The sequence below is a fragment of the Monodon monoceros genome, unplaced genomic scaffold, assembly GCF_005190385.1.
Source record: "Monodon monoceros isolate NGI ecotype Baffin Bay Population unplaced genomic scaffold, NGI_Narwhal_1 Super_Scaffold_11, whole genome shotgun sequence".
Lineage (NCBI taxonomy): Eukaryota > Metazoa > Chordata > Mammalia > Artiodactyla > Monodontidae > Monodon > Monodon monoceros.
In genome coordinates, this window is record NW_021703767.1 from 5,198,325 (window position 1) to 5,223,440 (window position 25,116).

At 45.1% G+C, this 25,116-nt stretch overlaps 1 protein-coding gene across 1 annotated transcript in view; it reads left to right on the plus strand.

The window, feature by feature from the left end:
• The window catches only part of DSCAM (DS cell adhesion molecule), a 744,700-nt gene that overhangs the window by 503,241 nt on the left and 216,343 nt on the right, over positions 1–25,116 (plus strand). The window contains exon 13 of the mRNA XM_029214644.1: positions 2,912–3,085. Within this exon, the coding sequence (XP_029070477.1) occupies positions 2,912–3,085 (174 nt within the window). The remainder of the gene's footprint in view (positions 1–2,911; positions 3,086–25,116) is intronic.

The following is a 25,116-nucleotide window of genomic DNA, read 5'->3' on the forward strand; positions in this document are numbered from 1 at the left end:
TCTAATTTTTCTTGAGTGATCTTTAAGAGTTTGTGTCTTTCCAGAGATTTATCTATTTAATATAACTTTTTAAACTTATTGACACAAAGTTTTCCTAATATTTTCCTATTATCCTTTTAATTCAAGTAGGAACCACAGTGATGGCCTTTTTCATTATAGTTATTCGTAACTAATGTCTCTTCTCTTTTCTTGATCAGTCCAGCTAGAGGTTTTGTATTTATTTTTTCAAAGAACTGGCTTTTGGTTTTATTGATTTTCTCTACAATTTTCTGTTTTTTATTTCACTGATTTCAGTTTTCCTGTTTATTGTTTCCTTACTTCTCCTTACTTTGAGTTTCATTTGCTCTTCCTGTAATAGCTTCTTAAGAGGGAGGCTTAGATCATTGATTTGTGATCTTTTTCCTTTGCCAATACAAACACTTAAAGCTGCAAACTTCCATCTAAGTGTTGCTTTTAGCTGCATCTCAGGTACTTTGCTATGTTGTTTTTACATTCTTATTCAACTCAGAATATATTTTTTCTAATTACTCTGGTGATTTCTTCTTTGACTCATGAGTTTTTTTAGAAGCGTATTGTTTAAGTTTCCAATATTTGAGGTTTTCCCAGATATATCTCTGTTATTGATTTCGATTTTAGTTTTTCTGTGGAGCTAGAAAGTGATTTGTATTATTTTATTTTTGAACATGTATTGAAATTTGTATTATGGCCCAAAATATTGTCTTTCTGGATATCTGTTCCATGTGCACTCGAAACCAGTATGTATTCTGCTACTGCAGGGTGTAGAATTCTGTAAATGTCAGTTAAGTCAAACTGAGTGATAGTGGTATTAAAGCCTTCTATATTTAAAATATTATTTCTTCTGCCCCTGTCTTTCTTCTCCTTTTGAAACTATAATTACTCAATGTTAGAATATTTGATATTGTTCTAGAGCTCTAGGACAATCTATTCTGTATTTTTCACTCTTTTGTACTTTTTGTTTTGATTTGGATAATTTCTGTTGACCTAGCTTCAAGTTCACTATTCTCTCTGCTGTGTTCAATCTGCTGATTAGCTTAAGGAATTCTTTCGATCTAATATTGTGTTTGTTGTTTCTGACATTTTGTTTATCTGTCTGTCTCTTTTGTGTAGTTTTAATATTCTTTCTGAATCCCCACCTGTTTATGGGCATTAACCATAGTTGTTATAAAGTCCCTGTCTGATAGTTCCATACCAAGATTTCAAAACTATTGATCATTTCTTCTCTGGTTCTTTTTTCTTGCTTTTGTGTTTGTGCATCTCATAATATTTTATTGAATTTTGGTCATGATGCATGAAAGAGTAGCAACTGAAGTAGGTTATACTTATTTCTAGTTCTTTACTTCCTACCTGATTGTGTGCCCAGGACCTTGTCCTTTCACCCTGTCCCAAAGATGAAATTGTTTACTTGTACCTTATCTCCTTGTAGGGCTTTTAATTCTTTGCAACTAAGTTTAGCCAGTTGCCTGTGACTTCCACTTTCTGATTCATTCAAAGAAAAGCATGATTTTGTAGATTAACAGTCTCTTTTTTGTTGTTAGAATGGAAGTGATATTCTTTTGTGTCTTTCTCCATCCTGAGCAGAAATAGAACTCTGTTTTTTAAATTCAAGTTTCCAAATATACTCTCTAACAGTTGTGTTTTGATAGAAACCATCTGTTGTAGGGATTCTGCTTGTCCTTGTAATTCATTATGAAAGGTCCCCTCAGATACATGATTAATTTCCTTTGTCTCTTTGGTGGAGCTGAAATAGGTAAGGGAAGGCATAGCCACAGTCTCTGCCACTGTGACCTGAGGGATACCAATAGGTAAATGGTCAGTTTGGGAGGAGACAACAGGAGGAAGTGTATCCCCCTCTCATTTCACTTCCCCAGATGCAAAGTCTGAAGTTTCCTGCATGAACGGGTGACCACCCACCTGTTCAGGTCCCATGTAGGTTCTGGGGACACACAGACCAGCAGCTCTTCTCTAGAACACACACTTGGCCCATGCTTTGAGCTTTCTCCAGGAAGATGGAGTGGTCCAGGAAGATGGAGAAGTTCTGTCAGCCTTTCAAGGCTTGGACCACACCCTCCTAGTCCCAGAAGAGGGGCAAACAACATAGCAGATTCATCCGATTCATCCAGCTACCATCTTCCCAGAAATCTCCCGAGGCCTTAATCCTCTGTTTTATTATTTCTAAATTTATTTTCTAAATTAGTTTTATATGGGTCTTTTATGTGGATCACATCACATCTATGACCATAGCATACCACATCTGGGCCACTATTTCCTTGAATGCAAGCACTCAGAGGAGAGCAGTGTTTTAATTCGTGCTGTCTTAGTGCAGTGATCTGACTTATCTGTTTAATAATATTCAATGATGCTGATAGTACATGGTGTTTCTAGACTGGAATAAACCACACTTAGAAGGGAAGTCTGCAGTATTAGTTTTCTCCTTGTAGTCTCAGAGGTGCTCATCCTGTGAGGTCTTCAAATGCCTTGTCCCTGAAGCACTCCTTGTTTACATGCAGATTAAGTCCCTAGGGACACAAAAAATGTATTTAGTTACACAAGAGATGTCTACTTCTGTAGTCATTCTACTGTGATTTCTGTGAATAATTTATCAACTGCTTAATGCTCATCAAATTTGATGAATTGTAGAAACTATCTATAAGTTCTCTTACTCTTTATCTCAGAGTTGAAATACTGTCATTTTAAATAAACATGTTTCTCCATAAACAAGAATTTCATCGTCGGAGGAAAGAAAAAATTCTTGGTGTATCTGATGCCTGTCCTCTAGGCTGTGTGTTTGGCGTCCATCACTTCCCTTCATTGGTCTGGTGTCCTTGAGCTCATTGTCTCCCTGTATTTATTCATGTTAGCATCACCGTTCCTCTTTTTTATTCTGTTGCAGGTGCTGGGGTTCCCCAGTTCCAACCGATTGCCCTGAATGGCCGAATTCAGGTCCTCAGCAACGGGTCTCTGTTGATCAAGCACGTGGTAGAAGAAGACAGCGGCTACTACCTGTGCAAGGTCAGCAACGATGTGGGCGCGGACGTCAGCAAGTCCATGTACCTCACGGTGAAAAGTAAGGAAGAAGAGCACTTCGTTTTACCTAAATAGGGCTTTGGGGGCTTCCATTTTCAGTGGTCTCCATGCATACTGTTTAAAAACAAAACACAACAAAAACAAAATGTGATTTGCTGCAGCTGGGGGTTTCCTGTCCTAAAAATATAGTTAAAGAGGACGGTAGAAGTTCAGCAATTGTCAAGCCTATGGGTCCCTTGGCCGTGGCTACAGGCTCTGGGTAAACTAGCAGACGAGTGGGTCCCTGCCTTTGGCACCCACATTTCTCTCCTGTTGATTTCATTGTGGAAAAGCCCAGTGCACGCTCTCAGATGTGTTCCTTTCAGAGGTCTATTCATGCTTTTTATTATCTGCAAGCTGGCTTGTCCATAGATTTCCTTTTTAAGATCCTTCTGAAATCCAGAAAGCAGAAACCTCATTATCAACACACACATCTACAAGAACAAAGAGCACGTAGCACTATGCTTAGGGTCTGTGTTGCTGACCCATTTTTTAGGAAAGGGCACTTTATAGTGAAATTATTTTTATACTTTGGTAACTAAACCACCAAAGAAAGAACCAAAGTAGACCAACTTCTACTGAGTACTGCTCATTAGCAAATGGTTGTACATCTAGTTTAAGTGAATGACTTATGTCTTTCTCCATTTATATTCTTTGCTACTGGATAGATTGTGATTTCTTCCTGACTACAAGGTTTTGATCAGACTTCCTCTTTTTTATTTTAATTATGCTTTCTGTAGGTTGTCAAGGATCTCTATCATATCATTTATTAGAGAGATTGTATTTAAAAGTGAATTCCAGTGGTGTGTGTGTGTGAGAGAGAGAGAGAGAGATTTAAAGGCTAGCTACACACAGACTAGTATCCATTCTATTTTACTAAGAAGTTATTCTAGTTAACCCATTTTTTCTAATAGGACAGTGAACATATCAAGCTGTCTATTCGGTATACTTTTATATCATAGACAAATTAAAGTTCTGAAATAAGGTTGCTTTGAAATATATTGTGGACATATCCAATACATACTTTTGACTTCTAAATATTATACTCCAGAGGAACTGATTTTCAAGAATCTGAAGACAAATTGTCATATCACTTAAATACAAAGTTGAAATCATAATTTTTAAAACTAAGTTGATGAAATATTAAGGAAACCCAAGATCTGAAGACCAATACTGACCAATGTTGATCCATTTTTCCCCAACAAAAGAAATGTATTTTGCAATTTCTTTAACATATTTAAAATTTATAAAGCATTTTTTTCTATCGCACTCATATATGTATCTAAGCTCTAGTAGATACAGTGCCCCATGAAGGATGTAAATACAATCAACCATAGACCTTACCTTCATGAATGAGAGAGCTTATGTCTTGAGAAAGGAGACAGCCTGCTAATCACAGTGCAAGGGAAGGAGTAAGGTGCACAGAGATGTGCCTTTCAAAGGAGGACAGAGCCATCATTTTGAGCGGATTAAGGAAAGCATCAGGGGAAAAAACCTTTAAAAATGGGTAGAATTTGAAAATGTAGAACTTGAAGATTTCCCCACATCTCCTCTCTCCATACCTTTGATGCTGGTAGTGGATGTGGGACCACAAAGATGTCCCCCTGCCCTTAGTGAGCTTATTCTCCTGTGGGTCCATCAGGCCTGGGTGTGGACAGCTCTGTCCACACACGCAGAACGCGTTGATGTCAGGATGGAGCATGGGACACTGGGAATGCACAGATGAGGGCGTGGTTTACACCCCCTGGAGAATCAGTGCCTACAGAATGGTACCCATGGCCTCTGAGTTCAGTCCTAAAGGGTGCAGTGGATTTCGAAAGATAGAATTGTTGGGAGTAAACAGAGGCGCCCAAGGGCGAGAGGACAGAGAGAGCAGATACAAGAAATCAAAAGACTCAAGGCAAGAGGTAACTGTGTTTGGATGCTCTACCCGCTATGTGGAGGGGATTAGAGAAAGAAACATTTAAAGCGAGTGTTCATCAAAGAAAACTGTTCTTAAGGTTTGTCAGTCTTAGTTTCTCTCTCTTAAACTATACAAACTGCTAGCAGAGAGGCACATTTATGGAACAGTTAATTTTACCAGTTCTTGATAACCCTCCAGTGGCTTTATACATAATTGCAGCAGGAACTAAAACAACATTGTAAAGCAATTATACTCCAATAAAGATGTTAAAAAAATCATAATATTTAAATTCTGAAAAGTAAAAACATAATTTAATAAGGAGATATAGAAACAGAAGACAAAAGATATACAATATCTCTAAATGTTGCTCAAATGATACCATTTAAACAAAAACAATAGCTAACACAGGGATGGCTTTCACTTGTTCTTTGTATATTTGCTTGGCAAGACTGTTAAGGGTATGAAAACTGACACGTTTAGGCTCTGCACATGGTAATGGGAGACCTGCCACTTGGCGTACAGCTCTTTTACTGAGAAAACGGGAGGAAGTGGGAGTGGAGAGCATTGGCTCTGACCTGCCGGGGACAGAGCAGGTGCCTGGATGCAAGCAGATTGTATGTTGCTGCACTGGTAACGGGATTATACCCGGCACTGCAGCAAGGCTCTTCTCATCTGACGCTACCCAGGCTTACCTCAGGCACAATTTCTTTAATGTTTCAAAAGAAATTGCACTGCTTTCCATAAGAATAGTAAGGACTCTCCCTTTTCTATAAGTCATTAAAAAATAAAAAAATAACTGGTCTGCAAATATTTTTAAATGCAGTAGGAGAGAACTTTCTGCCTGATAAGGCATGTCAGGAAATTAAGACAGCTTCTCAGATGAGAACTCCAGACGCCCAGAATGGCTGGTGCTGGGTTTTACATGTATTTTAAAGACCCGAACTCTACTGATAGAGCCTGGTGTTGGGGTTTCAATGGGGACACTGGGGACCATGCACTGGCACTGGCTGGGTCTCCTCTCTGGGAAGTTTTCTTACCACGACTCCAATGCTTTCAAAACTCGCTAATCTAATGATAAAGCAATTTAACAATGAATGCCTCCCCCCGACCCTTTTTTGGAATCAGGCATGATGAGACTGTGGGCAGGGAAGACAGAAGGCAACCAAGTTTGGAAGGAGTGGTCATGGAAAGCCATCAATGAGACAGAAAAATAAGCAGTGCAAATCCTCCTGGTTTTGTTGGTATTCTTGCTCCTGGTTCTACGTTATCTCAATTCTAATTTATCCTTTACGAAAAATCATTCCAGGAATAGGGACCCAAAACATCGGAAAATGTTAAGGACCTTTGGCAGGAAAGACAGGGGAACTGCACTCTACTTTCAATCAAATGTGGCCTTTGGTGACAGCACTGCGCCCCTCACCCCAGGGCCACCAGAGGCTGCAGAAGCCTCACCACTTGGGGAAAATAAAAGAAGCCTCCCCACTTGGGGAACGTGGTCTTTTGTGCTAAGAAAATAGTTCCCCAAACTGCAGAGGCTTTCAGGTGGATGAGCCGTCTTCTCCCAGGTGCCCAGATCGCATCCTCACCATCCCAGCTTTCTGCCCCTGGCTGGTCTGAGCCTGTGTGTCTCCAGGAACCCTGCTATCTTTCTGTTTGGATCTCTGGCCCACGACGCCCAGGCAGCTCTTCTTTTGTCTGCTCCTCCGCACAGGTCCCTTCTGATCCCCACGTGCCGTGTAGGAGAGCATCCCTTATCAACCAGGAGCAGGCGCTTCCCTGGAGAGTCGGTTATTTGTGGAACACACCTCCCCATCTCTGGCTTCCGGAGCCAACCCGGAAGGGCTCCCGTCCAGCCTTGGTCCTCAGGCCTCCCTCTGGGCAGGTCCCTGGGTCCCGTGTGGGGACACATGCGTGTGCACTGCATGTGCACGCACCAGCTCGAGTCAGCTTTGGTCAAACAGTCCCCAGGCCTTGGCCAATTCTGGACAGACCTCAGTAATGTGCTTTGACCTCAGGCCACCTGATGTCCTGCTATTGCCGGAGTGGGTGTTGGGCTTGGAATACAATAACCCATCCCCCCCGCCTGTAAAATAAAAGAATCCATAAACAGCCTTCGATAGTCCATCCACCCTCTGTTACTTCCCGCCCTCATGTGCTGCCTCTGGGATGTACAGGTATCTGCGGGAACACCTGAAGTGCTGCTCTGTGGTCTCTGAAGGGAAGGAAGGGGCGACACCCTGGGCTGCCCCGCAGTGAGGCTGCGGTGGCCTCAGTCCCTTCCACAGGGTGCTCCCAGGTTCCTCCTGGTCACTCTGTAAAGGCCACTCTTTAAGAACAAGAGATACACGCTTGTTTTTTTCCTTTGTTTTGTGCTCACAGAAGTAGCGGGAGTAAAGTTTGCCTACATAAAAACACTAAATTACAGTTTTTTTGTTCCTTAAACTGTCAAGATTGCTTGTGTGTATCTCAGTCTAATGCTGCTTTCCCTCTATTATTTTAATTTGAGAGCTTCTAAATGAAGCCTTCAGAACCTTGGCTCCTGGGCCCCGGAAGGTTGTAGCTGATCCTGTGGGATTGTGCGATCCCTTGAAATCATATGCAAAAATGTGTGTGTTTTCTGGGAAGAAACACTGTAGCCTTTATATCTTTAAAGGGATTCCTGGGCTTCCCTGGTGGCGCAGTGGTTGGGAGTCCGCCTGCCGATGCAGGGGACACGGGTTCGTGCCCCGGTCCGGGAGGATCCCACATGCCGCGGAGAGGCTGCGCCCGTGAGCTATGGCCGCTGAGCCTGCATGTCCAGAGCCTGTGCTCCACGACGGGAGAGGCCACAGCAGTGAGTGGCCCGTGTACCGCAAAAAAAAAAAAAAAGGGATTCCTGATGCAAAACAAGGTCAGCACGACTGTTCTAGAAAATCACAGCCGGGATGGCCTGAAATGAAGACTGTGTGTCGTGCTTTTCATGCAGGGTATCTCAGAGCATCCGGATGGAAGTGACCAGTACACGACAATAGGGTCACAAGAGCTGAGGAGGAATAAACAGCCATGAATCAGTGGAAAACTAGGTTTTACTGAAAACTGGGTTTTAACACTTCATCACCTTTGCTTCATGTCCACACTCTTATTGCAGCCTTGGAGCAGAAGAAACATAAATGAATCAAAGGCATATACCCCTGTGGTCAGCAGTCCGGCTCCAGACTCACACTGCGGAGGTTCCGCCCCTTCCAACCCTGTGCCCTGGGGCAGGTGACTCACCCTCTGTGCAAGCCTACATGAAACAAAGACAACCACAGACCTCTCTCTCCTCTCAGGGTTGCTGTGAGGCTGACGTGAGCCATCACACAGAAGAGCTTAGGTATCAGGTGGGTGCAGGCAAGTAGCAGGTATTCTCTAGGTGGAGGCTGTGAATGCTGGTGTTATTGTCATCATCATTCCCAAATTACACCCGCGCCCGAGACACATCTGTGCCGGTCAGAGACTGCAAGGTGTCCCTGAGTCCAAATCACCCAGTTTACACACTTCCATAACTGTGGAGCCCACCAGCAACCCCCTGACCTTATCTTACACGTATGCACGCACTCATAGTCTGAAGCCCAGTTGTCAAAAGTATCTGCAGCTTTCATGGCCTTGTCCGTGTTCAGAAGTAGAGGATGGGGACATACATGGGAAAGGAAGTGTGGAAAAACATAGGGGGACATGTGAGCTGGTGGGAGACCCCAAGTGGCTGTAATGCCAATGCTGGGTGGTGGCTCCTTCCAGGTAGGGCAGCTAAACGTTTGCATTTCTCTTCTTCAGTGAGCCTGAGAGTCTCCCAGCTAAAGAGTCTTTGGGGTTAAGAAGGGATCTGTAAGATGGGAAGGCTACTAGAGCAGCTACTATTTGTTGCCAGCCCCATGTCAGTTCCCCTCCTCTCTCAGTGTTAAGTGTTTATTCGTGTCCCCTTAAAATTCATATATTGAAGTCCTAACCCCTAGTATCTCCAAATATGACCTCATTTGGAAACAGGGTTTTTTGCAGAGGGAATGAGTTAGAAGGAGGTATTACTGGAGTCGTGCAGCCCTCAACCCAATCATAGTGATGTCATACAAAAAGGAGAAATTTGGGCACAGACATGGAGTGAATCAGTCTTGTGAAGACAGAGATTGGAGTTATGCTTCCACAGCCAAGGGAAGCTGGAAGAGGCCAGGAAGGATTCTCCCCTAGAGTCTTCAGAGGGACCATGGCCCTACCAAAACCTTGATTTCGGGTTTCTGGCCTCCAAAACTGTGGTAGAATAAATTTCTCTTCTTTAAATCACCAGTCTGTGGTACTTTGTTACACAAATGCACTCAGTGATAACAGAGATCTTTTGCAGAACCTTGTGTTTGAGGGAAGCACACCACAGCTAGGTCACCTGCTCCAGCAGGTAGATCCTAATCTGTCTACACTAGTGGATGTGAACTCTAGTCTGAACCAACCAAGGGCAGCCTTCTCCCTCTGGGCATAATTGGTTTAAGGATGGGCATGTGACCAGTTTTGGTCAATGAAATGTAAGAAATCTTCTGTGATATTTTTGAAAAGATTTCCTTAATCTTAATTGTAAACTCAGCAGGAGATGTTCATCTCTTAATCCTTGGCCCTATCTGGAGGTGATACCTCCAGATACTCTATCATGGCAACCATTTTAGCACCATCTTGAGGATAAACCAAAACATAAAGGAAGGTAGAGTCAAGAAAACCAGAAAAGTTGAGATTTATCCCTAAGCTACCGCATTTGCAGTCCCCCCCCGCCTCTGAATTCATCACTGTGAGAGGACCAACTACTTGATTGCTTTTCTGTCTAAGCCGGTGTGGGTCAGGGTTTTCTTATTTGTGGCTGGAGGCATCCAAACTAGATAGGAAGTGGACAGATCATCAGCAGGTAATGGGGCTCAGCTCAATCATACTGCTCCCCCCAGCAAGTCAGGCTGAGCTCAATACCCCTGAGAGGCTGAGGAGTCTCATTTGGGTTCAGGAACCCCACATCCAAATTGGCATTCATAGCATGATGCTCTGGGTTGGGGTAAGAGAGGTCTGTGGAGGAATGACAGCTGAGGGTCAGTGGCAACCCGAAGGTCTTGGGCACATCCCAGAGCAGGGAGGTCGGTACCTGGTGGAGGGGGAGTGGTGAATACCAGCAGCATTTCTTCGATGTTACTGGGGCCGGTATCCCTCCGAGGGAAAGAACGTGTATTTTCTCCCCTTACTTCCTTACGTCTTTTTCCTTCTTCTGTTTGGAGGCCCCCTTCTACCCAGCAACTGAAAAGTTATTTCTGCCAGTTTGAGGTAACCTTTTCTATTTCAAGGTTTCTCAGTTGATTTAAGATCTTTCCTCTCCCATGGCCTCCTGGGGGCGGTGGCATCAGTGCTGTGGGTCCTCAGTTATCTGTCACCCTCCGTGCTGGCATCCGCTGAGATGCCTACAGTCCCATCTGGCCTCTGGCCATGGGGTCACTGCCTAGTGACCCACAGGATCCCCTCTTGGTCCCCCAGCTGCCCCTTGTCAGATCTGTTCGCTTATCCAATCAGCAGTATTCACTGAGTCTCACCTGATGTCAGGGACTGCACTAGACACTGCTTATGCCTTGAACAAGGTTACCGGCATGAAGCGTACATCCCCATGGGGAGAAGGACATGCATATGAGGAGGTAACATAATGCCCTGCAGAGAACAGAATGAAGTAAGGAAACGAGGTGTGCACCTGCTTGGAGAGAGCAGCCCAAGCAGATGGAATGGCAAGTGCAAAGTTTCGAGGTAGAAGTGGGTTACATCTGAGAACTAGTGGGGAAACCATTGCGCTCGGAGTGCAACGAACAAAATGAGGCCATAGAGCTAGGCAGGGGCTAGATCCATGGTCAAACTTTGGACTTGATTTTAAATGTGATAAAATGCCGCTGGAGGATTTTGAGCAGAGGGAAAGCATTATAACAACTATAGCTACAACTTATTCTAAACCCTTATCTAATTTGGACAATAACACTCATAATTGTAGGTTATGTCTGACTTATAGGAGGCACGGAGAGAGGCCGGGGAGCCTCTGGCAGAGCAGGTGGGAACAGTTGCCGCTGTCCCAGGGGGGAGACTGGGAAGGTTGCATCCCCCACAGTGTCCCAGGCGTTCACTCCGACTCTACTTCTCATGCCCTGTGGTTAGAGGGGCGCTGCTCAGGAACCCATACAGGTCCCTCCAGGCCCCATTCTGAGCTGTTAGGGCTCAGGGTTCCTTTAGGAGACCCTCACCCGTGACCAGCTCTCCTTCTCTCCTGAGTCTCCGTCCCCACCCCTAACCCCACCTACTTCCCCAGTTCACCTGGTACACATTTCTGCAGTCTGTCCAGATTTGCACTCTTGCTTCTAGTTTACTAAGCTGATAGCAAGAAGCAGTGCTAGTGGTTTCCACCACCCTTTCCTCTCATGATAGACCTCACTCAACAGTTTGAGAACCATGTGGGTATTTATTTTGCTGGTTACTGGGTTTATCTATTCCAAGTAAGCATCCTGGAACTGAGGAAATAACCACAAGATGAATTTGAAGATTTGTTATGTCCACTGCAAGCTGGCCCTAAACCAAAACACACTGATTCCCCGACCTAAAAAAAGCCCCTACCCTGATCGTTGGGCCAGGGTAGTCTTTTGGTTCTTTAAAAATTAGTGTCAGTTCAGGGTCACCACCCCTATACTTAATGAGTCATTTTTGTTTGGCCACTTTTAAGATTTTCTTTCTCTTGGGATTTCAGAGTGTGACTATGATGTACCTGAGCATTGTTTCCTTTGTATTTGTGTAGATTTGGATTGAGGAGTTCCTTGGACCTTTAAGCTGATATCTTTCTTCAAACCTGAGGTGTTTACAACCATCGTTTTTTCCACTAATTCTCTTTTTTTTTTTTTTTGTCCTATTCTTTCTTGCCTCTTATTCTAGGACACATATGTTAACCCACTTGATACTGTCCCAATATCAAGATTTCTGGTACTTGGATCATTTTTCTTCCATCATTTTTCTCTCTCAGCAGATTGCATATTGTTTAATCTACTTTAGTCATTACTGGCTCTCCCTTCAGGGAGAATTTATTGTGATGTAAATTATAAGTCAGAGCTTATATGTTTTCCACACATGGTTAGTCAGTTGTCCTAACATCATTCATTGAGCATTTCATCCTGTCCTTACTTTCTGAAATAACAATTTCATTTGAGGGAAAGATATTTAAGAAAATGAGATCTCAAGTCAAACTTCCTGGTTAGCTCTGCTAATTGCTAGCTGTGTACCATGGACAAGTTACATAAGCTTTATGTGTTTTAGTTATTTATTTCTCCAGTCATCTCAGACTGTTGTTATGGGCATGAAATGAATTAGTATAAACATATAAGTCACCCAAAACATAGGAATAAAGTTGGATCCCCACCTCACACCATATACAAAAACTAACTCAAAACAGATAATAGACTTAATGCAACAGCTAAAACTATAAAACTTTCAGAGTAAAATATTGGAGTAAATTTTTATGTCAGTGACATGAGAAAAATTACATAATTTGGACTTCATAAAAATAAAAACACTCGTGCATCAAGAAAATGAAAAGACAGCTTGGAGAATGTGTAAAAATATTTGTGAATCGTATATCTAATAGGATACTTGCATCTAGAACTCTTACAACACAACAATAAAAACACAAATAACCCAATTAAAAAAATGGACAAAGGATTCGATAAGACTTTTATCTAGAGAAGACACAGATGACCACTAAGCACATGAAAAGATGCTCAACATCATTAGTCATAGAGAAATGCAAATCAAAACCACAATAAGATACCACTTCATAGCCACAAGGATGGCAAAAAACAAAACAAAAAAAACAGACAAATGTTAGCAAGGATGTGGAAAAATTGGAACACTGTACGTTACTGGTGGGAATGTAAAATGGTCAGGTGCTTTAGATAGCAGTTTAGCAGTTTAGTTCAACCCTAGCTGACTAGTTCTTTCATTCATTCAAAAACATTTGCTGAGCTCCTGCACGTACCAGGCAGTCAGTCGAGCATCTGGGCTGGGCTCTCAGACCTCTGCACTCCCACCTCGTTTCTGTCCATGCCTTCCATCCGTGGCCCACCAGCTATACACAGGTAGTGGAACAAGTTGGGTTTATTCTTGTCCTGAGGGAGAACACACACCGTGGGGACCAGGGAGGTGTCTTAAGAAGGTGTCAGAAAGGATGTATTATATACATGGGCCTATGTCAGGTGATCTGGGGAAGGGTCAAGGAAGCAGCACTTGGCTCTGGATTGGATGCTGTTGGCAGTGGGGGTGATTCTATGATTGGGCGTCTTAGCGAATCTCATCCATAAGTGGGGAGGAATAGAGTCAGCCCGTAGCTGTGGTTAGTAAAGATGCAGTGGTCACTCATATTATCCAGGAGAGGGGCTGTTTGGCCATTGTGTTGTATATTTGGATAACGTTCATGCTACTGTCTGTATTCAGATATGATGAAGGGGTGGGCTTGCTTCATCTTGATCCATCTCAGTCACAGAGTGGCCTCGTCTGCTCTGTTCTGTGAAGTTGTTTACATTCAACGAGAGAACGCCAAAGACCCAGCGGGAACCCCCAGCCAGCTCAGCTCCTGGACATCAGGGGCTGCCTTTCTCTCTCTCGTGGCTCTTAATCATTGCTGTCACGTCATTGGTTTTAACATAATTCCTTTGGAAAAGGATGCAGAAGACAATGGATGGTTTTGTTTAGGAATAACTTAAGAAAAGCAGCTACAGATAAATGTTGTCCTCAAGGGCTACTGGACTTTTATTGTGAGCTCAGCTGAGACAAGCTTACGATTCATCTGATCTGTCATGGCCCTTGTGAACAGGTGCATGGAAATAAGCTTACAGAACGGTGAGGCTTAGAGATTCCCCTCTGACAATGTATACTATGTAGAGTGTGGGTATCTGGGCTGTGATGCTCACTTGTGTCTTGGGGACTCCCGGGTTTGGCCTTCTGCAGGGACAACCTGAACTACTCATGTGAGGATGCATCCAAAGACAACAGCCCCAGAGAAGAGTCGCTGATGACCATTTGTAATGCAATGGCGAGTCATGGAGGGATGCCCGCGGCCGCCAGGGCAGTGACAAGCCATCCACTTTTTGCAGTTCCAGACATGGCTGTATCAGAAGGACAGAGAGGGGGTGGGCAGTGAGCCTTTGAATATATATTTTCCCACTTTCTATTTAAATCCCCACACCCTTAGCCAGTTGATTCCAGCACCTCAAGTTAGGTGTTCACATGTGTGCATCTATCCGTTTAGCTGCTGATTTTAAGGGCTGTTATGGAGGACCACAGCCCATATACACACAGGCAGGTAAGATCCTCTTCCCTCTGTGTGAGGCTGTGTGAGCAGAACAGATACCTGATTTTTAGCTCATTCTGGGCACCAGAGCCATGGTTTTAATTGTCAGTGTTTTATATTATACACTGAAGGACTACACAAGATTTTATAAGCATGGCAGAGGAAACATCATTGAGAATGGCTGACTCAATACTCTTATTTTCTCTAAGAAGAACTGGGAGATAAACAGCATTTAGCTGATTCTAATTTTAGTCTTCTCTCTAAGGAAATGAAGAGCACCCATCACTTATGGTCCCAGAAGCATCGCTTCCTGCTGGGGTGGCCTGATTCTCATCTCTGGGTGGTGCCTTGGGATCTGGCCTGTACTGAGAAGTCCCTGCCTTGCTTCCTCTACCTTATTCTTTAGCCTCTATACTTGCTTAGAGTGGAGTCTTTACTGTCAATGAGAGGGGAGCCAGTGCAAAGGCCTGAAGTACAGAAAGCTTGGTGGGTCTCTTCAGAGATGCTGTTGGGGTAGAGAACAGAGCTCCAGGAAGAGGTGGTGAAGTCCTTACAGCTGATAAGGACTCTGCATTGCACTCTGGAGGAGCTGCATGACCCCTTCTTCTGTCCTTTCTCCTCATGGGTGTATTTGTACATGTCAGCTTTTTCTTTAAAAAAAATGAAATCACACGAGATCTATCGGTTTGCATCTGCTTTTTCGGCTGACAATAAATCCTAGTTGTCTTTCTAGATAAATATACATAGTTCCATCTCACTCTTTTTAACAGGTGCATCGTATTTCCCTCTGTGGTTTGGCATCACTTTTACAACCATTCTTTTCCTGGACATTCAGCTTGGAAACAATTTCATGTGTTCATGTCCTTTGAGAATAACCTACTCTGGGCCTCATAAGTTGTTTCTCCCCATTATTTGCAGCAGGAAGGAACACAGGAGGGGATGAGCAAGAAAGCTGAGGCCAGACCATTGAAGACCCTGAGTAGAAGTTTCGGAACATATATTTTTAGTTTTTCATCATTTCTTCACTTTTCATATACTGCTGAGGGCTACTGGAGAATAGTATTTTCTCCCCAGAGACTTAGGTCACACACCCAGTCTTCTGTGGCTCATCTATAGATTTGGCACAGAATGGACCAGACCGTTGCTAGAAAAGGGAAACAGAATAGAGTCAGACTTGCTTTGCAATTCTGAGTCTATAGCCATTCGTTTTAAATGTGAAAAAGAGAAAAAAGCACTTTTGCTTAAAGCCTATTGATAATGCAACAAGGGGAAGGCACATTGCTTTGTGAAAAGAATGAGGAGAAAAGGGCATTCGGAGACCATCAATTGCATTAACATGTGCAGAATCCCCTGATTGTTGCCACTGTCATCACACCTTTTTACCTTGGCTGTGTGTTGAAGGCAGGAGAAAGGACAGTATAAGCCTATGACTAATAAAATAATTGTCTCCAGGATCACTTCCTGAGACCTCCGATAAGCCTCCCCTTCTCAAGCGCCACTTTAATTGATTCCTGCAGCTGTAAATAGTAGGAGTGTAATAATTTCTTCACAGGTTGTTATTGTTATTGTACAGATTCTAAGTGAATCTCTTCTGCTCATGCAGTCCTGTCCCTCATGAGGGACAGGTGTCAGGCAGTGGGTTTGGGGTTTGTGTAAGTGTGTGTGTCTAACGATTACTTTTGTGTTCTGCTCTCTCTTATCTCCTTCTCGTAGAATATAAGATGCATTGACTTTAAATTATCGTATTTAAGTTACAAGATATCAAAGAGGAGAGTGAACAGCCCCCAGGTACTTTGCATCCTCTTCTGAGGAACAGAGTAGAGTGTCTGTGGTCTTACACAGGATAGTTGTGTCAGGCCAAGTGGAAGTATGAGCTTGCTATTGTCTTTATTCAGAGAATAAATGTAGTGTAAAGAAATGCGTACGGGTGCCGGGTTGACAAGGGGTGACCTTGTGACAGTCAACGTTATGTGTAAACTCAGCTAGGCCATGGTGCCCAGTTGTGTGGTCAAACACCAGTCTAGATAGTGCTGTGAAGGTATTTCTTGGATGAGATTAGCATTTAAATCAATAGACTTTGAGAAAAGCAAATTACCCTCTATAATGTGGGTGGGCCTCATCCAATCAGTTGAAAGTCCTTAGAGAAAGTAGACTGAGTTGCCCAGAGGAAGAAGGAATTCTACCTCCAGTCTGCCTTCTCACGGGAGCTGCAAAGGCGACTCTTCCCTGGGTCTCCAGCCCACCCACCTGCCAACCTGCCCCCGGCCCTCATAACCAGATGAGCCTGTTCCTTAACACACATCTATCTATACCTCCATCCTGTGGGTTCTCTTTCCCTTGAGGACGCTGACAAATGTGGACTTTGGTGCTAGTGGTCGGCAGCTCAGGAAGGACTGTGTTTTCACACTCACCCTGTAGTGCCCACAACCTAAATGTCTGCTTCCATGAAGTCATAGATTCTAACATGCCATGGAAGTCCCACGTCGTTTTTACAGAGTTAGAACTGAGAACGTTCTCAATGGATGCTCAGGGTCTGCTGCCTTTTAATTGGGGACTACCCCATTTTAAAGTTGGAAAATGCATTGGATACCTGCTGTTTTCGTGTGCAGGAAGCTGATTGCAGAGCGCTTGGAGTTAGCACCTCTGAGGGAGGGCAGGAGGTAAGGACAGAAGGAGAAGTTGGGGTGCAGGTGCAAGTGGGGCCTCTGCTGATCCTACGGAGAGCTCTGAAGCTGATCTGGCCCTTCAGAGCTGTCTTGTGCTGAGGCTGGAAGCCTGGGCTTTGCACCACCCAGTCACCTTCTTTCTGTGTGTCAGGTTGCAATGGGCCTCACATCCCTTGAAGGTTGGTGTGATGTATGCTTTTAGTGATTAGAAAAACTTGTGATTATAATAATCAAATACCTTGATTAATGTCAACTCTACATTTTAGATGATGAGAATTACTGAAAGGTCTGGTCTTGATGGGGTGGAGAGAAGCATAATGAATCAAGTTTTGTTTTCCCCCATGACTACCTTCAACTGGGTTCCATTGAATCTACTGTGACAACTTCTCAGACAGGTCCCAGAATTTTCTATTTCCTCATATCATAATGGCCAGTCTGATATAAACTGTGACATTGCACCCTCCCCATGGCTGAAAGGTTTGGTCTTTCATTCTGGTTCACTTTCTTGTCTTGAGTTGGATTATAGGAGGAGTTGGTGAGGGACCAAGGAGCCCTTATTTATCTTCACTCTTGCAGTGTTTCTCTAATACTTACCCATCAAAGTTCTCCGTGTGGCAAATAGCCTACACTCCAACCCCATTCTCTGACACCACTTGGGTATCCTTCAATTCAATTCAATTCTGACACTAACTACCCACACCTAGTTTCTGATTCCACGAAGTTAAAGGACTCAGTCCCACAGAACTGTCCTCTTTTCAGATGCCAGCATTAAGTGGTATCCCTAGGGTACCCATACTTCTGCATGGTCAGCTACAAATTAGGGGCTTCCCACAACCTCCTCAGTTTTGATCATTTGATATAATGACTCACAGAACTCAGGAAAGTGCTATGCTTAACAGTGTTCTAGTAAAAGGATATGAATGAACAGACAGATGAACAGGTGCATTGCACAAGATCTGAAATGGTCCTGAGCACAGGAGTTTCTGTCCCCATGGAGTCGGGCATGTCTCCCTCCAAGTACAGCGATATGTTCAAAATCAGGAAGTTCTCCAAGGCACATTGTTCAAAGTTTTTATTCAAGCTTCGCCACTGAGACATGACTGACTACATCATAGTGGAACTCAATCTCCAGCCCCTCTCCCTTCCCCAGACTGAAAGTTACAGCCCTCTAATCACTCACTAATCAGGGGCTTTGTCTTTCAGGCAGGACCAGCCCCTCCCTTGAAACTGTCAGAGGGCCCACCTAGAGTTACCTCATTAGGATAAACTCAGGTCAGGCAGGAAGGAGTTCATTATGAATAACAAAAGACATTCTCTGCATTCCGAAATTTCCAAGGATTTTGAAGCTCCATGACAAGACCCAGGGCCAAAGACAAGATATATTCTTTATTATATTACACAGACAACACTGGCTCCATTCTGAGAATATGTGTGACTTATTTGGCAGGGGATTTTCAGGGGGATGGCAAAGAGATAAATCACTGCTCCCTCCTCTCTGGTGTTCTCCAAGCCCATACAGCAGCTTTTGCTGTTGGACTCTTACTGGTAACCAGCCATCCTAGACAAGGTATCAACCAAGCCCAAACAGTTTCTGCAGTGCCGTGGTACCTCATGCATCCTTGTCCTGGCTTTCTCTCCATCTGACATCTCTCTCCTTCTGATTTACTTCTCCCTGCTCAGGTAGGTGTAAGATAGATAAACATGTCACCTCCCACTGAAAGTAGCCGTTGGGGAGTATGAATTCCATTCTCCTACCCTCTTGGCACTCTGACCTCTATGAGTGATTCTGTTGCAGCCCCCCTCACTTGGGTTTGGGGGGGAGGTGACACAAATCATAGCACTCTCTCATAACTCAAGACTATTTCCTCTTTCTTCCCTATTTATCCCAATTTTATTTTATGCACTGGGAAGGAATGGGGACGGGGGTGATGGATGGAAGTAGCAGAGCTTAGTAAGCCCTGGGGAGGAACGTGGTCCCAGTATTCTTTAGATGGTTTAAGGACAGCTTGTGTCATAGAAACCAAATCAAAGGCAATAATGAAAGTCCTTCTTAGCACCGACTTGTATTTTCTTGGCCACTTAGCTGGCCCTTTTTAGTAAAATACTTTTTTTCTGATTATAATAATTGTACAGGTTCCCAGATCTTTTTAAATGGAATAAGTGAAAAAGTAGAAAAGTCTCGCCTGATCCTAACATTCAAAGATGGTGTTTTAAAGTAGATCTCAGAGAAGTATCTCTCTTTTGCCTGCCCAAGGTCTGAAAAATGTGAATGAGACAAAGGAGTCAAACAATAGCATCTCTCCTCAAAAGTTAAGAACAGAGCTAGCATATAATTCAGCTATCCCACTTCTGGGTATCTAAAGAATATGAAAACAGTAACCCCAAAAGATATCTCTACCCCCATGTTCATCGTAGCATTATTTACAATGACCAATACATGGAAACAACTGAAGCTCCCATCAGTGGATAAATGGATAAAGAAGATGTGGTATACATACACAATGGAATACTGCTCAGCCATAAAAAAGATGAAATCTTGCCATTTGCAACAACATGGATGGACCTTGAGGGTGTTATGCTAAGTGAAATAAATCAGGTGGAGAAAGACAAATACCATATGATTTCACTCACGCTTAATATAAAAAACAAACAAACAAAAGAAAAATAAATGAACAAACCAAGTGGAGCGAAAACAAACACGTAGGAACAGGGAACAGAGTAGTGCTTACCAGAGGGAAAGAGGTGGGGGGAAGGTAAAATGTGTAAAGGGGATCAACTGCTAATGGATAGAAAATAAATTTTTGGTGGTGAGCATGTAAGTTATACAGAATAGAAATATAATGTTGTACACATGAAACTCATATAGTGTTATAAATCAGCGTTACCTGAAAAACCACAATAAAACAAAAGAAAACAAACAAACAAAAATAATGTCTCATTTGTCACTGACCAAAGTGTCATGAGACAGTGCTGTTTACATCTCTGGGCAAAGGAGCTTCCTAACTTGTGCCAGGAATCCAACACTGCACACAGGCGGCCCTGAGCAGCCCTGGAACCCTGTTGGCCCTTGTGCCGTACCAAAGCGCAGACCCGCCGCGCATCCTTTACAGCATGAAGGGGTGTATTAGTCATCTAATATAAATCAGATGTAACTAATGGCTTTGTAACAAATTACTGCAGACTTAGCAGCTTAGAGCAGCACACGCTTATCATCTCCTAGTGTCCTTGGGTCAGGAGTCCAGGTACAGCTAACCTGAGCCTCCTTCAGTGTCTCCCTCAAGGCTGCCATCAAGGTGTCAGCCGTGGCCGAGGTCTCGTCTGAAGGCTCCACTGGGGAAGGCTCTGATGCTGAGGTCATGTGGTGGATGACAAAACTGAGTTCCCTGCAGTTGCAAGTTCCCGCTTGGTTCTTGGCCAGAAGCCACCCTTAATTCCTTGAGCACATTATGTCTCCACCACGGCTGCTTTGCTTCCCCCGAACATGCAAGCTGAGGAGGCAGTGGAAAGTCTCACGTCGGGAGTTAGAATCTCATTTAACCTGAACACGGAAGTGACACCCCACACTCAAGAGGAAGGGACTCCCTGAGGGTGTGGGTGTCAGAGGCAGGATCACTGGTGGGAGAACCTGCCCACCATACGGTGCGTGTTTCTGCCAGCTCCCAGCAAAACGCGGAGAAAAGGATGGAGCAAAATATGCCTGGTCCCTCCGTCCAAACTCACTACTAAGCGTAAGTCACTGCTCCCTTGAGTTGAAATGACGGAGAGGTGAGAGTTACACTGACAGATCTGACCCCCCGAGGAGGCACCCAGCAGGAGTAGTGGGGAACAGCCTTCCTCTCCAAAAACTTACAAGGATGTTGTCTGCTTTTTCTCCCTGCTTACATGTGCTTACACATTTTTCTCTAACTAGAATCATCTGAACTTCCCCTTGAATAACCTACCCTTTGTTCTCATCTACATATGGTCGACATTTTTCTATCATTCAGTATTTTTCTGCCACGTGCTTTTTAGTGGTCTGCACTCTCCAACACTTGGCTGGTCCTGTGTCAGTTTAGCCCCGTCCTTGGTGGCCAGTTTTGCCTTCTTATTATCTCCAAAGCTGCAGCAGCAGCAGAGCTTCCTACATTACCTTTCATGGGAGCCAAAAGAGAGAGCAGGCAACATGCTCCAGAACAAGGATGTGGGAGCCCAGAAATCTGCAGAGAGGCCTCCCTTGCACATCCCGTGGTATCACAGGATGGAGACTGAGCTCGTGCTTGGTGGCCTCAGCTGTCCCTGAAACTGACCTGACTGCCAGGGAAAGGATGCCAGGAAGGAAGGAGAGGGTCTTGGAGACCCCGGGGCAGGTAACACACGCTCCCAACCCAGCCTCTCCCTCGTGTATCATTCAAGTCTTCAACGTGCCGATGCAGCCCTTCACTGAAGCGGTGCTTAATTACTTCCAGCAACCTCCATGGACATGGCCTGTCAGTAATCTTTCAAATGTTCTCATTAGCAGTGAGGTTGGGAACGCCAGCCCGACCCCGCGTAGCGCAGCAGCCATCACCGAGCCATCGCCGGCACTTCAGCGGCGTCTTAAAGTGAGAGTTGCCCTTTCAGATTAGCAGCAGAGATAAAAAGGTGGCCACAGTGAGGCTGTCCGGGGATTCAGAAATTCTGGGTTGATTCTTCTTGAGGAAATGTAATATGTCCACGTTTTACACTACCTTAGCAGGCCATTCATCACACACGTCCACCATGAGTGTGGAATGTAAAAACAATTATCAAACAAACCACAGAAGATGCACCAAGATAACTTAAATCTTTTCATTCCCAGCTCACCATGCAGTACCATATACCTCCTCCCGTCTCTTTACACCCTCCTTTCCTGCCCCCATCCATCCTTAAATGCAGTAGTCTTCCTCTCCCTTTCCCCACATTCCTAACCCACGCCCCTGGCTTCTCCTTAAAACACCAAAACTTTTTATCCCTGTAGGAATATTTCAGAGACACAGACACAGGAAGAATGTTGAGGCTCCCAGACGCTGCATGGATTAAGCTCAGAACAGAGGCCATGAATTCCCAGCCTTCCCTAGTTCATTCTGTCTGCCTGAGCCCTGGAATTGCAGAATCCTGCAAGTATCAATACATGTGCAGTCTCGGATTTAAATGCAAAGGTCATGAGGTCAAGGTCACTGTGAATAGAATCGGCAAAAACAGGAGGTGTCAGCACGCTAGGGCTTAAAAATCAACAAGGAGACCACGGTGATCAGTCAGAACAGCTCTGCCAGGCCTGAGACCTGTGTCAGCACAGAGGCCTCCCTCCTCCAGGGAACAGTGCCAGTGGCCTGGCTCCAAGGGCCGACCTTGATGCAGGCTCTGGTGGGATTGGGGTCTCCTGCTCAGGAGCCAGCACCACCTCTGGGCTGCTCAGGAGCCAGCACCACCTCTGGGTTCTGTCGCCACAGACAGGCACTGTGCCCCTTCCTGGCCTGGGGCTCCTGTTTCCCTCTCCATCACTCAGTGGCTGCACGGTACCTCTGTGTTTCCCCATCAGGTCATGACCGCTTCAAGTCTGGGCTCCCCGAAGCTGCAATGCCAGCATCCCAGGCTGCGAAGAGAGTTCCTGAGTCACTCCTGCCCTGGAGACCCAGTACATCCCATGCTTCAGAGAGACAGCAGCCTTCACACACAACCTCCAGGAACCTCTGGGAACATTGGCTCCTTATATGGCCTTGATTGCAATGCTGCAGACTCTCAGTCTGGGAAGTCTGGACTCCCCGGCAGGGAGGGTCCTCACCCAGTCCCCTGGTCCTGCTCTAGGCTTCAACTCCCTCCAACGACCTGGCGAAAATCTCCTGTAGCCTTGACTTGAATGCATCCACTGATGGAGAACTCACTACTTTTACAGGCATCTTGTTCTAGTTGAAATATCCTGAATATTATTTTTTATAATACTATTATGGAATTCCTACATTTTTCTAAGAAACATACTAGACACTTTCAATATAGTTATATGCTAATTTCCAACAGCGCTGCAGTTTGGGTGACTGTTTGCCATATTTCAGATGATAAACCTGATGTTCTTGCAGGTTAAGATGGACTCAAGGTCACATGTGGGGTGACCAGCTGTCCTGGTTTGCCTGAGACCTTCGGTTTTAGCATTAAAAATTCAGTGTCCACGGGAGTCCTCCCACAGCAGGAAGTTAAGAAGCTGAGGTTTAATCCTTTGCTCTTCCAGCCTACACATTATGACTTGTGCCTGTTTTTCTCGTTCTGCTCTTCAGAGTCTTGATCACTATTCTGTGTTCTTCCTCCATGTTAATTCTCATTGCCCCCAAGTCCTGAGTTCGGTACCCCCACTCACCCCAAAGTCCTGTTCTGCTGGGGCCTCCGCTTCGGCAGACCCATGCTCTTTGTTGGACATGGGAAAAATGACAGTGGGACTCCTGTCCGAGTTTACTCAGATCCCCTGGACATGCTTCTTACTGAATCTTTAAGGGACAGGAACCTCGATCTCACCCAAAATCAAAGACTGTTCTCTCTCCGCCACTCCCATCCCCCTCGTGGCTAGGTCAGTCTGACAGCCGAAAGCATCATTGGTCTGTCCAATTTCAGAAGGCTGAGGGGCATAGAGCCCACAGCAAACCAGAGGTGCACTTTCCCTGCTCAGAGAGGCCCATGTCCAAAGTCTTCCTCACTCCTGGGATCAAGGGAAGGGGAATTTATGAGCTCTGACTGCCCGGTCACTCTATCTGCCAGCAGCAAGCTGGAGGGAGAGAAACAGGGAGAGGCAGACTGTGCCACGGGCACCTGGCAAAATTTCCCTGCCTGTTCCTTACCCCACGGGCCTCCCTGCAAGAGGCAGAGCAGATGCCCAGCAAGCTGTGATGGGCACGTTCCCAGCCCCCTTTGGTTCTCAGGCTTCCACGAGGAGCTCAGGTAAATCCTGCAGACATGAGAAGGCTCCCCATGCAAGGCTTGATCTTGTTAGGATAACAGGCCCCTTTTTGTCCTAATAACGTCCTCCCATCAGAGGGATGAGCAAGTTCCCAGGGCTGTTTGCTGCCTTTTCCGACCATTGGCACAGCTTTGATTTAAGGACGCGCACTTTAATCACGCCTCGTGTGTCATTACCTGGACAGGCAGCTGCAGCCGCAAGACACACGCTCTAATAAATCACGCTGGAAGTCGCGGAGCGATCCTCTGTTGATTTTCCCTCCCAGCTATTCCACAGCAGCTCGGCATCCTCAGGACAACGGGGCGGAAGGGAGAGGGCTGGAGCTAGCTGGTGGAAAGCAGGAGCACCCCTCTTTCCCTCTCTTGGCTTCCTTCCTGTGGATTCCAGGCACCTTGCCAGACCGTCCGGAGGTCGAGCCCTTGATCATCAGTGGACTGGGCGCTGTCTTTTAAATAATCGCCACAACAAAATTTCAAGCACTTCTGCATGCAGATCACAACAGCACTGAGCTTTCTTGCTTCTTAAAACGCTGCTTTTATCCACCCCTCCCCTGGCTGCCGGAGAAAAATGAGACCTGTTATAAAATGCACGTCTTATCACGTCCATGGCCTTTCTGCCTGCCTTGCCCTCCCCGGGCAACACGCCCCCAGACAACCAACTCCCCGGCACCCAAGCAGGGTTCCCACTGCTGGGGGCTGCTCCTTCGTCGCTGAAGCTCCTGTTTACAGAGCTTTGGTGGAAAAAAACCTTCAGTGGCTCTCATTCCTTCAGAGTTTATCTTTGAGACCCCTCAGGAATGCATGGCGAGAAAGGAAACGCAAAACAGGCTCAGGGTCTTAAGAAAGTGACTAAACAGGAAATCGCTGGTGGCAGCACAATCATGAATTTTAATGACGGTTCTGCTGGAGCCTGTATGATAAAAGATGTAGACTATTGGGCCCTTATTAGAGAATGGTCCGTTTCCGCATGTCAGCACACCCGAGGAGAAATGGCCTCTCCCAGGTGTTGTCTAATGTGTGTGCATACTGGGATTGACAGGCTTAAATGAACATCACAGATGGGAAGTGCAAGCAAGGCAGACCCCGGAGAGGTCCCTCCCTCTGCTCCTTGTGTGGGTCACTGTCACAGCCCTCCCTGTGACACTGCGGTAGCTGCCGAAGAGGGAGTTCCTCTCTTTCTCTGC